This window comes from Sparus aurata, chromosome 17 (assembly GCF_900880675.1).
Source record: "Sparus aurata chromosome 17, fSpaAur1.1, whole genome shotgun sequence".
NCBI classification, from domain to species: domain Eukaryota; kingdom Metazoa; phylum Chordata; class Actinopteri; order Spariformes; family Sparidae; genus Sparus; species Sparus aurata.
The window spans coordinates 19,774,935-19,787,737 of record NC_044203.1 but is presented as its reverse complement, the minus strand read 5'-3'; the positions used below and the strand labels follow the sequence as shown (position 1 = coordinate 19,787,737).

General features: G+C 41.1%; 1 protein-coding gene and 1 long non-coding RNA gene across 3 annotated transcripts; both read right to left on the bottom strand.

Annotated features, from left to right (window-relative positions):
* Positions 1-2,884: 2,884 nt before the first annotated feature.
* LOC115567702 (uncharacterized) lies at positions 2,885-9,375 on the bottom strand. The gene is made up of 2 exons (XR_003981248.1): positions 9,107-9,375; positions 2,885-4,126 (listed from the first exon to the last, which is right to left on the bottom strand). It is a non-coding gene; the product is annotated as an uncharacterized LOC115567702 (long non-coding RNA).
* A 1,427-nt stretch (positions 9,376-10,802) lies between these two features.
* Positions 10,803-12,357, bottom strand: twist1b (twist family bHLH transcription factor 1b). Of its 2 annotated transcripts, none has more exons than XM_030392797.1 (2): positions 11,672-12,357; positions 10,803-11,461 (listed from the first exon to the last, which is right to left on the bottom strand). In XM_030392797.1, the coding sequence occupies exon 1, from the start codon at positions 12,202-12,204 to the stop codon at positions 11,698-11,700; it is 507 nt and encodes a 168-aa protein (XP_030248657.1). In that variant the 5' UTR covers positions 12,205-12,357; the 3' UTR covers positions 10,803-11,461; positions 11,672-11,697. The 2 variants fall into 2 exon arrangements, with proteins under 2 accessions (XP_030248657.1, XP_030248658.1); XM_030392798.1 differs by having other exon boundaries at positions 11,791-12,357.
* Between the last annotated feature and the right edge of the window lie 446 nt (positions 12,358-12,803).

The following is a 12,803-nucleotide window of genomic DNA, read 5'->3' as shown; positions in this document are numbered from 1 at the left end:
TAGCAAAATGCTGCGAGCGCATATACACAAGCTAATTGTGTCCTGGCTCTAGCTACATATCAAAGGCACGGTGGCGAGCATTCCCAAATGTTGAACTGTTCCTTTAACAGTGTCTCCTCAACGGCATGACAAGCTGATTTGGTTTGTCGAGCAGAGATTTTCCCATTGTTTGATGAAAAAGAGTGCTGTTAAGAAGACTATACCGAACACACCGCTTTGGCAGGTGTCCTTGCCATATGCCATGACACTGGCCTTAACAAGCTGGAGCACACAGGCTGATGAAGCGCAGCCACAGGTTGGAGAGAGAAAATCAACAAGAGCACAGACACTCATCCTATCCGTATCCTGAGAAGAAAGGTTGTGTTTTTTTTGTGTCCTGTGGGGTTGAAAGAAGAAATTCTATTTAAGAACGCATGAAAATATTTTATCACTAGCAGCAGGGGCAGGAGTGTTTTAATGACCTGATCCACAGGCCTCTGACTGGCTGCGGGCTTTCTCAAACTGCAGAGAGCCCACTGGTCTGCCTGCCAACCCTTGGGGCAGCGTTGAGATGAAACAGATAAGATAATTGTCTCTAATGAAATCCAGATCTCTACGTCTGTCTGAACGTGGACTAGCTGGGCCCTTTTCTCCCTTTTTCGCCTTTTTTTTTTTTTGAAGGGGGTGTTCCATATTGATCATGAATTTGAAGAGAGACTGTGGAAGTCGCTCCCCTAATTCAAACCAGAGCTCGAGTACCAGCTCCGGTGGAGCTTTGATACCGTTTGAAGTTCTGCAAGCGAACACGGCACCGGCAGCCTGCTGGACCCCGTTGTCATGACAACCCTAATTATCTTCCTTTACGGGCCTAGTTTTTACACAGGAAAGGAGCCATTATGTTCTTCGGGCATTTGCATCTCTCAGGGGCAAATGTTAAAGGTCAGGGAATGAACCAAAATAACACATAATATGAATGCAGCCGAGCAAACGTGTGCGTGTGTGCGTGAGAGAAGGTGACTCACCGCAGCACATGTGATACTTTGACAGGCATTTTTCTATTGTGAAACATTTCTTGAATTACTCACTTTAACACATGTTCTCAAGGACAGATGAAACTCCAGCATTCTGCAGACGTTTGTCAAGGTTAGAGTAAAGCACCTCTTTGAACTGTTGGATGTTTTTTTATACGATTGTCACTAACTTCATGAAAAGCCTCATTACCATCCAAAGTACCAGGAGCATTGAGTGCCAGGAACTACTTTTCCAGAAACTGAAAGGAACCCATCAGCCCGTGGTCTGAAGACATGCAGAGGTTAGGCAAATTAGGCGGCTGAAAAACTGATGGCTGTTTTTAAATGTTGCTTTCTTAATGTGACCGTACGCATAATAAGGTTCACCTGTCATTTACTTCCTTCCTTAACTATGTGTTAATGTGCCGAAGCACAATCAACAATAGACAAACTGCGGTGACGCTGCATGTTTTTAGAAAGTGTGGCTGAAAAAGAAATGTTGCAAGGGACATCAAACGTCATCATACTGAACACAACGTCTCACTTACTATATCGTCCATCTTCACAGTCGGAGTTTAGTTGCAAACTATTCCAACACTAACTTTACAACTTACAGATTGATCGATCTATAGTGAAGTGTGTGTAGTGTAGTGTAGTAGGAAGGTTGGGTGGTGACGTTTAAGTGGTGCGACCGCAGTATAGTTTGTTTATAGCCTAACATTAGCTTTTTACTCGCTTCTGGTGATTTTGTTTAAGCTTAAAACAAATCATATAAGTGTTCTTCCTCTGTGAAGATTATCTTGCTGAACAAAATGGGAAAACTTTAAAAACTTTAACAATAATCTGAAATCCATTTTGAAGAAATCCCGTAGGCTTTTCGTCGATGGAACCAGGTTGATGCTAACATCCAGGTTAGCCTACAAAAATGCATCACCCCTAATTTACTCGTTCATGACGATGTTACAGGGTGATTTCTTAATTTTTTTTAATAGAACTCACTTGTTTAAATTATATAAAGGCCTAAAGTTCTGTGATTTGAGCAACAGCTAGCTGTTAGCCGTCTAGCTGGCTGTCAACGACCCGGCTTCATTCGGCCTGCCGCTCTCCACCACGCTCCGTCTGTTTGCCCATTTTTGTTTCAGTTTCAGCAGGAAGTTAAGTGCAGTAAAGCATCACAGCCAGAGACGTCACACTTTTAAGTTTTGAGCTTCACACACAGCTCTACAGAAGCTGATGGATGACATCAAGGAGCTATGTCCATGTTTTATACAGTCTACTGTGTTACCTCCAATCAAGTACTTTTGGGAGGTATAATAATGTCCCCAACACTTGATTTAGACCTCAGTCCCTGCAGTGGAATTGCACAGTTCCTTCCACAGGTTCTTAGTCACTGTGGAAACTTTTCTATGTCGATGTAAATTTTGCTTTTCAAACAATAAAACTCTAAAACTCTACATTAAAAGCATAGGAACGTTAAAGCATTGTGAAATATTCAGCCGTTCTCCCGCCTCAGAGGACTTTTTCATTGACACTTTGAGTTCTGTCCTATAAAAACAGCAGTCTAAACACAATAGATTATTCAGCCTTATAAATGTGATAATACACTTGTAATACTGAATAAGCACGGTGCTGTTTTTCCTGATGGGTTTCCAGTTGTGTTCAGACGTTGTCCGTGGAAAGTTAATGTGCCACATGTATTCCTTCGCTCTTGGATAATGTACGCCGGTACCAGACTGTTTGGTTCAAAAACAGCAGAACACGGCCCAGAAAAAACTGCTGTTTTCACATGTTGGATGCTGCGGTTCGGACATCTTGTTCATATATTTTAAAAAGGGAAAAGTGAATCACTGCCAATCAGCTGCACCAAAGTAGGTCGTTCAAATGATAAACAAGGATTTGATTCATTGCGTCAGCGGTTTAAGTTTTATTTCCTCTTTTATATCCCTTGGATGAAAAACAAAAGAAAAATATGCCAACAATGCACAGCATCCATTTCCAAAAGAGTTGTACACAATCGTGCAGGGCTGATGTTACAAGTACAAAAGGAAACTTTTAAACAAACAAATGAATCTGTTCAGTTCTTCTGTCTACAATCACTTAAACTAATATGCAGTCATATAGCCTGATGACACAATGGGAAGTAATTACTTGCTTAATGTCAGTGAACGTAATGTGGACTCATTCCTTGGGAATCCAACCGACCACAGTTTCTTTGTCAGAAAGTATTTCCCGAACCTTATTTCTGTATTTTTGCTTGGGTGAAGTTGCCAAAAACATTTCTTAATCTGCACAAAGATGGAGCCTTTATATAAAAAAAATTTTAGGTTATAAAAATAAAAAAGAACAGAGATGGAAAGTCAAGTCAGTTCTCGTTCAGATCTTATCAGCCTGACCAGTGTGCCTGAGTGAAGTGTTGCTCTGCCAGGGGTCACAGAGAGCTGCGAATCAAAGGGGGAGCCAGAGGTTGACCAAACACGCTGTTCTCCCACTGCCCTCGTGTAAAACTATCTGCCAAACACCAGTGGTCCTCTTTGAATTTGATTTAGCACTAAGGTCACAAACAGTCGGCCCTCTGTTGTGCAGGACAATGCCAGCACCCTGATGACACAGGGATAAGATGAGGTCTCTGTTGTCTTACACTGAGATTATCAGTGGCTCCTTAATGGGCTCTCAGAGAGACTTCACTGTTCTAATAGTATATTTCGAATAACTAGTCAGCTTTCTAAATATGTGTTGTTTTCAGACATACATAATTACAATCATTTCAGGAATAATACTATATCAAACTTTTTTTTTTTACAATCAGTTGTTTTTCAGAAACTCTTCAGTTCATTGTTTGCTTGTTTTTATAGCTGCTGTTGAACCTTAATATCAATGCATCAGAGTTACAGTACAGCTTATCAGAGAAACACATTAATCATTTACACATAGCTAAAGAACCATGAAGGTAATCATTGCTGCTACAACAACAACAAAAACAACAACAACAATAAGAAAACAAACAATCAAGCTTCATATTGTTACTGTTGTTCTCGAGTTCATTGTCTCCGTCACTCGTCCAGGTGGCTGGCTGGTCGGTGGACTGAAGGATCCTGACGCCACGTGTGAAGAGTCAGCGTCCCTCACCGACGCTCTTGCTGGGATGTGAGGAAACACACGATGAGTCATAACTTATAGAGAACATTGAAGCCAGGTGAGAACCGGCCCTCAAGCAACGCACGATCAAAAATGATCCTGTTTACAGCTCAGCGACTTACACTATGGCAACAGTCAAGTGATGATTAAAGCTGTACAAAATGCAAATATAATCCCCTTATTTGTTTTTTGTCTCCATATGCAATTCGACTACATTGTTTCTTTATTTCAGAATATTTGACAGTTATGAATCTTAACACCAGTTTGTTGGTGCTGTATTTGATCTGAGCACAATTTCTGTGCCTTTCTGCGTCATGCTATTTCAATGAGCAACTTTCAACAGACAGTTTTCATTTTGCATTCATTTTGAATGCTACATTTCTGTGCATTTTCTCATTTTTATGCATCATAAAATTACAAATTATAAACTAACTTTTTTTTTTTTTTTTTTGCTTCGGTCTGTATTAGAACTGGTTTTCCCGGCGATGGTCAATTCGATTTTCCCTGCACCCACATAATGCTGCTGCCTGCTAAGTATTCCCCAAATTGGATGAGAATAAAGTATTTAAGGTGGTTTGGAAGGAATAAGGAGATCATTGTAACTCAAGGTACCAACACATCAATTATCAGCGTGACATTAGAGTCCCGGTATTCAGCGTTGGTGGGACTGGTGGACCTGCAGGTTAATGAAGGCAATGGGATTACTACCTGGAGTGTGGAGCGCCCTCAGGGACAGATGCAGCATCATTAGAGCCCAGTTGACCCCCCGGGTGATACACAAGGACCGCATGTCTCACTCAGAGCCTCAATAAGGGACAAATTGTGCTCCGTCTTTAGTCACATCCAGGAGAAGGTTCCTTTGTAACATCCTTCACAGCACGCATAGTTTATCATCAGAGACTGGTATTGAATTTGAAAAGATTTAACTTTTCACTCATGTGTGTCCTTCAGGAGCTTTTTCTAGATGTGTGGCTGACTTTCCAGAAGAGAGTGAAACCCTCATCAAACAGTTTACATTTTAGAGTGAGCTATTCTCTTTCCCCTCTCCCCTCAGAAAATAATCCTGCGTATTTCATGCTCAGACTGGGGTTACAGTTATACATATACCCCGTCTTGATTGAACATAAACAGGAATGTTTGAAATCGCTGCGCTGGACCACGGCTGCCCCCTCCACTTCATCTGTATGTTTATACTTCCTGCAAGAGGCCCTCTATTTATGGACAACTGAAGAACACAAATAATCATCCCCCTCCAGTGAAAAATCTGCTTTTATCATCTGCAAAGTTTTGCGATGTCTTTGTGTACGCTCACGCCGCCTTCTGATTGCCTGTTTATTATTACAGCGTTTCTGCTGAGCCAATGGGGATCCGGCCAAGTCCAGAAAGGTGCCAAGCCTTTCCCAGCCCTTTTCCTGTCTGTGACATCATTGTGTATTCCCCTAAAACACACTGATCCGTGTCTTGTCTGCAGCCTGGGTGGCACACATCACACGCAAAACGAGGGTTTAAACACAAGGTGCACGTGTCTCGACTGTGACCTTTTGGACGCGCCTCAAAGGGCGCTTCTGGTCGTGGACAGAGTCGCGTCGCCTGCCTGAATCGTGGCGTCATTCCTCACGACCAGCATGATGAAACGCTGACCCTGTAATGGCTTCGCGTTTTCAGCTGAAATCTGTAATTTGCCAACTTAAACACAGAGGGTGTCCACAAGCCTTCCACCAGATTTAAACAAGCATACATTTAACATTTTCTCAAACAGCCAGAGGTGCACGGGTCCCTCTGTTGTGTCCGCCTTTATCCAAATACCTCGAGAAATAATGTGTCAGCATCGTAACAGCTGATGTAGATCATTTTCCTCGAGGGTCATACCACTTTTCAGACAAAAGCTTTGGGTTGTTGACCGATCTCATGGTGAAAAGCTTTAATTAGCGCAAATGAGAGTTTAGCGCTGAAGTTTGTGCTCGTCTCCTTGCCAACATTCCACATTCCTCATTCTTAAATGCACAAATACGGGACTGAAATATGTGTATTGACTTTTGGATGATAAGAGATAAATAATGCAGTTTATCTCCGTTTGATAAGTAAATCAACAGAAAAAGACATTTCAATCAATAATTATGCCAAATCAAACACACAATCATCCCCTCTCACTGTCTTGTTCTCATACGTCGACACCAATCATGTACGTGCACCGCATCAAATGCTGCTGGACCTGCACAGAAATGTTCTTTGGCATGAACCATCCTCTCTTCGCTACGCCAGGTTAGAGAGTATTCGGGCCTGTCTTGGATCAAACTGATTTATGTGAAGAGAGTGTTTTATATTCAAGGCAAAAAATTCTTGAAAGCAAGCTGCAGCTCCACTGTGATTCTGACCACTTTGTTATCAGCTGACAACCTTCGAGAACAGCTGACTGCCGAGAGTGTGAGCTGTGGAGTTTTCAGGACACGAGTTTTGGATTTCCTTGACTGATCACGAAGAATAAGACAATAAAATGTTTTTGTTCTTTTTTAACCAAATGAGGCCAATTGCTCTGCAGAAACAACAGTTCTGATGTAGGGAGATTTAGCACGTCAGGCCCTGAAAACACACCTGTGCTTCAAAAGAAAGAAAAGTGGTTTCATGTTTTTGATTTAAGATAGAACTTGTGTTATAGTCTTGAAGCACAGTGATAGGCTACATCTACAGCTGAACCTTTACTTTAATCCACAGTAATACAGATTCTTCTTGGTGCGAGCAAAGCACTTACAGCTCCAGCGCTGCACATCTGGAGATAAAGAAACTCAAATAATCTGTCCCAAGATTGTCTTAAAGTGGCTGTTTTTCTGGTGGTGTAAGCTATCATCATTATCATCTTCCTCCTCCAGTGAACAGAGGAGAAGAAGACGGAAATGTGAAATTCCAACCTTTTATTCTTTGACACACAGTTCTTTCATAATTTGGTGCCTGATCTCATGGGGCTGTCATGTGAAGAAAGTGCTCACAGCTGCAGGTAGCAGCTCATTTTCAAAGGTCAGTGGACCCAACAGGTACCTGTACTCGCCATCTGCCCTCAGATGAACAAAGATTATGTATTACGATCTATTTTTTTTTTAATATTAAGAGCATTTTTCCAATTAGATATTTCCTCAAATTCCTCTTCTCTGATATTTTCTTTGATGTGTTTCCTTGAAATACATTACAGGCAGTGAGGTGTTGGTATAGGCTAATAAAAGCAAACATACATACCAAGAAAAGGATTCAGATTTTCCATCTTTCTATCATTCACACATAAAAACTAAAGATCTACGCACAGATGTGCGCCGACTTGAAGTAGACGGTTTCCAACATGGCTGCTATTAACTTTCAAGTCCGTTTAGTGGACAACAAAGATCTGACTCTTCACATGTGCATCAAATAAAATGCCCTCTCAACACAGAGCTGCGGCATTATAGATGTTAATGTATTCAATAATCAGCAGATGCAGGAGGAATGCACTGTAAGCTGCCTGTTTCTGTTTAGCCTCTCCTCTGTTCCCTTGCCTCAAGTGCAGTCCCGCTCTCTGATCTTATCTCCATGCAGCTCAACTGCTCCTGGCTTTAATATTCACATTGTGAGGCATTGTTAAAGGTGTGGATGAAAGTGTGTGTGTGTGTGTGTGTGTGTGTGTGTGTGTGTGTGTGTGCCCGTGTGTGTCTGAAAAAGTTTAATAACTATCTAGAGGGTCTTTTCTTTTCTCACTCAGACTCAAAATGGAAAAATCTGGAATTTCACTTAAAATTGTGGATCTGGCAGTAAAGTCTGCACCTGCTCCTTCCTGTTGAGCTCAGAAATTAACTTTTAATTTGAAAAACCTTAAAATGCCTAGTGTACATATATTGTTAAAAAATAATTATAAGGGGCTCTGACATAAATTATGAGTCGACGTTTTACTTTCTCTCTTGATTACGAACTCGACCAAAGAAATAACAAGTTACACACGCAAGAAAATAAAAACAACCAGAATTATTTAAAAAAAAACAGGTGGAAATAACTTTTTAAGAGGCAGAATTTGGAGGTAAAAATAAAGATAAAAATATGCTATTGTAGCTTAATACCCACATAAATTGGATAAGATGTGTGACGTGATGGTCACCTGTCAGCAGCACTACGTGGAACGAACGGCGATATTTTTGTCACGAAACCTAGAGATTTTACTCAAATTTTTTTTAAAGGCAATTGTTGTAATTTGTGTGCCAAATCAAATACAATAATCTATTAAACTGTAATACTATAATAACAACAACAACAATAATAATACTAAAATAATAGTATTAAAAACCAGTACAACTACTCCTACTGATGGTAATAATAATAATAATAATAATAATAATAATAATAATAATAATAGGGTATAACCTTTATATAATAATTGTTTCATAACTTTTAGCAGTAAAAGTTTTTGAACGTTTAAGAAGTTTTTTTTGTTTGTTTTTTTACAGTAAGCTTCACAAACACATATCAAAACAAATGAATAATTTGGAAACGTGTTACTCAGATAATAAAGACAATCTGAATCAGAATAAACGAAATGAAATGTAATTTGACATTGGAGTTATTTAAGTCCATTTTTAGATGTAACTTATCGCCCATGTGTGACACAACAGTTCTGGTATATGGGGCTTAGTCAGAGCTTGATGTGTGTCATCCATTTCTTTTTTTCTTTCCCCCCTCCCAATAGCTGGATGATAAATTCTCGTCCATTTCTGAGTAACTGCCCTCCTTTAAACCACCTCCCTCCCCCCCAAGCACACGCACACGCACACACACGCACACTCACGCACACTTTGATTCAAAGCAGTCTGAAACGTCGACGGCAGCAGGCCCGTTACTGTCGGAAGCTTGAGAAAAACATCCTGACTTTTCACATCTCACCTTACAGCCAAACAAGCACCGAGTCAACGACATCTTACACAAACACAAGTGTTTTTAAGTCCTCTACCCGTCCCCCTCTGTCAGCCTACCTTTGTCTCCGCGCGGTCAGTGTGCGCCACATAAATCCCTGCAGGTGTCCACAGTTATAAAATCCACTTTAATCAAACCTCCCGGATGATCCGCATGCACCACTGCAGGACTCGCAGCTTCGTATCTGCGTGGAGGTGAAGCTCCTCCGAACTCTCTCTCCCCGCTCTGCTCTGCACTGCACGGGCCGGTCTCTGCACTCAGTCTGAACATCTGCTCATTTCACGTGACTTTTTTTAAAAATACTAACATCTGTTCTAAATAGGTTTCATTCTGTGCCTCTGCATCGTGTCAATTGCCAACTCCTCTCTCTCGAAAGAAGGGAGAGAGGGAACTTATTTCAGAATGCATTGCGTAAGGAGTTAGAATTTGGTTTTAAAAATAAAAGGTTTTTTTTTTGGGGGGGGGGGGGGGGGGGGGGGGGAGAACATGCAAGTCAGACTGCAGCTCGCGTTTATCGCAGGGTCTGTTTATTTATCTGGTATTAAGTGAAAAGCTTCAACTGTAAAAGTTTCAAGAGGAGCTGTTTATTGATTTAGACTGAGCGTGTCTACACTTTCAGCGAGGATAGCCTCTCTGTGCAGACCCACTGCGTATACCTTCACGGCCTCCTTAAATTTCATAGACATCTGGGAATTCCATACATGCCTCGCAAGCCAATTACACACCTTCAAACGGGCACACACACTTTGATTTGGACAGTGGGAAACACTTTCCCAGATCAGTGAGATCAATCACAGTGGGGGAGATTTATTTGGTGACAATAATCGGGATTACTCTCCGTGCGTAAAGACGCACAGAGGCCTTATCTGTTGGGTATTATGTTGCGCTGCAGATGTGCAAAAAAAAGAAAAAAAAAAAAAAGAGTAAAAATAAAAAGAGGTGAAATAATGCCATTTATTTGGGGATTTTGTGATCATTAACAGGAAGTGTTGTGCTGCAATTAAAACAGTGTAAGAGAGTCGTGTTAGTTTGAATGTCTTAAAACTCATTGTTCATGTCCAGCTTCTGTCAGAGGAGACACTGTGTCATGGGCCCAGCAGCAGGTTGACACGACCCCAGTTTAACTTATTTACTTATAATGGTGAGTCTCAGATCCAGCCCTTAATCCGACTGTAAACAAACCCAGGAAAGGGAGAGAGTGAGGGAGAAACTGGAGACTGCTTTTATCGTTTTAATTAAAACGGAATTTTAACTCAGCTCATACAGACTGACTTTTTTTTTTCTACACCAGATTTTTTTCTTCGACAAACCTTTTTTCCCCCCCTTTTCTCCTCACGTTTAAATTACGTGTCAATCCTGGCATTTTTTCTTAAAATCCTTTTAAATGACGTGAATAATTTATGAACTCTGAATTGTTTTTGGATGTGTAACAGTATTTTAGACGCACACACACACACACACACACACACACACACACACACGCACACGCACACACAAAAATTGCAGCAATGTTTCTCTAACGCTTTTGCTCGAGCCAATAATAACTCCATCTGTTTTCCCAAGTGACTGGAAGCTTTTGTCATTAAATCTGATACGAATCGGTCCACGTGACGCATGCATGCATGGGAGCTATTACAGTTCATGTGGTGATTGTCTCGCACAAAAATTCCAGCGGGTTTAAGTTTTCATGTCGTGTAACTGGATTAACACAAGAGAGGGAAAATAAAAAAACAATTAAAAAAAATAAATAAAACATTTTTATCGTCATTTTTCTTTAATGCAAAAAAATGTACAAACATTTACAAAAAAAAGATAATAAAAAATAGGAATGTATTCGTATCTCAAACACAGGATCTATCCCTCCATTTCACCAATAAATAAATAAATGTTTTCTGAAAATATTTGTTTGTTTTTTTTTGTTGTTTTTTTTGAGCACAGGTTAGATTCCACACAGTCAGCCTTGTAATGTGAGCTACACCACCAGTTGACAGTCTCACACTAAACACTGGGACAACTGCTTCAGTAATGCACTTTGACCTCCACAGACACAAGTCCAAAGGCATGCATTAAACATTTCATTTCTTTAAGAAAAAAGAAGAACAAAAAAAGAAGAAAAGTAAAAGGACTGAAGATATTTTCAACATTCGTCGTCAACAACATGAAAACACACCAGAAGTTTTTAGGGGGTTTTGGAGCTAACACACACCAGAAACACACTCTCACACACACTCACACTCAAACACACGGCTGCAAGTCCCAGTCGGGCCTCTGCAAAGAAAAGAAAAAAAATGATGTAAAAAAACAAAAAAGTTCCCCCAGAGCTTCTTTGATTTTTAAATAGATTGATCCCATGTATCCAGCATTGGACTCCAGATTTGTCCCGTCAGAATGTGATAAGTAGAATCAGCAGTCACCTGGAGGGTCAGACAAGCATTCATTAAAAAAATGAAAAATAAAGCTGCTTCAGAGAGACCACAGTACAGTCATTAAAAAAAAACAAAAAACAAAAAAAACATTTCTAGTAGGGGTTTTCCCCCGATCACTCTCTAAATGTCTGGATCATGCATTACTCTTTTTTTAATTTTGTATTTTTCTTTTATTTCTTAGCTGAAAACCAAGCGTACCATTTAGGGCATAATTTCTCCAGATGCTAGTGAGATGTTGACATGGACCAAGCGCCCTCCATCCTCCATACAGAGAAGGCGTAGCTCAGCCTCTCATGAGCCACATAACTACAACTTGCCATTTTGGAGTCCAGCTCGTCGCTCTGCAGCACCTGGTAGAGGAAGTCGATGTATCTGGCTGCGAGCTTTAGGGTCTGTATTTTGCTCAGTTTGTCCGAGGGCAAAGTGGGGATAATTTTCCGCAGAGCCGCGAACGCCTCGTTCAGAGACTGCGTCCTCTGGCGCTCTCGGACGTTGGCCATGACCCGCTGTGACTGGAGCTCCTCGAAAGACTGGGGGCTGCTGCTGCTGGACTTCTTCCCTCTTTTCCCAGGGGTCGGGCTATCTGAGTCCTCCCCGTTTTTCCTACTCGGTCTCCTCTTCCTCCCACATCTCTTCGGCTGTCTGTCCAGCTCCCCCTCGCTGTTGCTCAGACTGTCCGCAGGAGAGACAGGCGCGCTGCCCGACTCTTCCCCCACATTTTCCTCAGACATCTCCGCTGCGGGTAGATGGCGGCCCAGAAAAGTGTCCGACAAGTTATTTCCCTCTCATGAAGTCACGGAGATAGTCCACCTGTGCGTCTGTGTGGCTTTGGAGACACCAAAGTATCCATAGATGAGTTCCTGGGAGGACAAGGCTTTTCCGATATTTGAGAAACTTAGGCAGTTCTTATAGGCTGCATGGCGTAAACTTTTTGGGGAGGGACGGGATTGGTCAACATGATGAATTACGCGATTGGAGGGGCGGGAGCACGAGGAGCTATCAGAAAAAGGCTCCTGATACAAAGTGAGAGCTGGAGGAGAACACTGCAGTTTCACATCATTGCACTGTTATTACAAAACCAACAAAGATATATGATATGATTTTAATCATCATGACTATAATATCATTTTTATTGCACGAAAAGACTTTAAGATTTTATTGTGATAGGTTCATAAATGCGTGGGGAAATCGAATGGTAAATTGCCTCATTTCGCATAAAAGCTCTAAACGAAATCGCGTTTGAAAAACAGGCAGTTATAATTTAAATGTACGTTTTTTAACATACTTTCTTTTCCTGTACGTCTGAGCGCGAACAGTGCCGTTTTTTTTA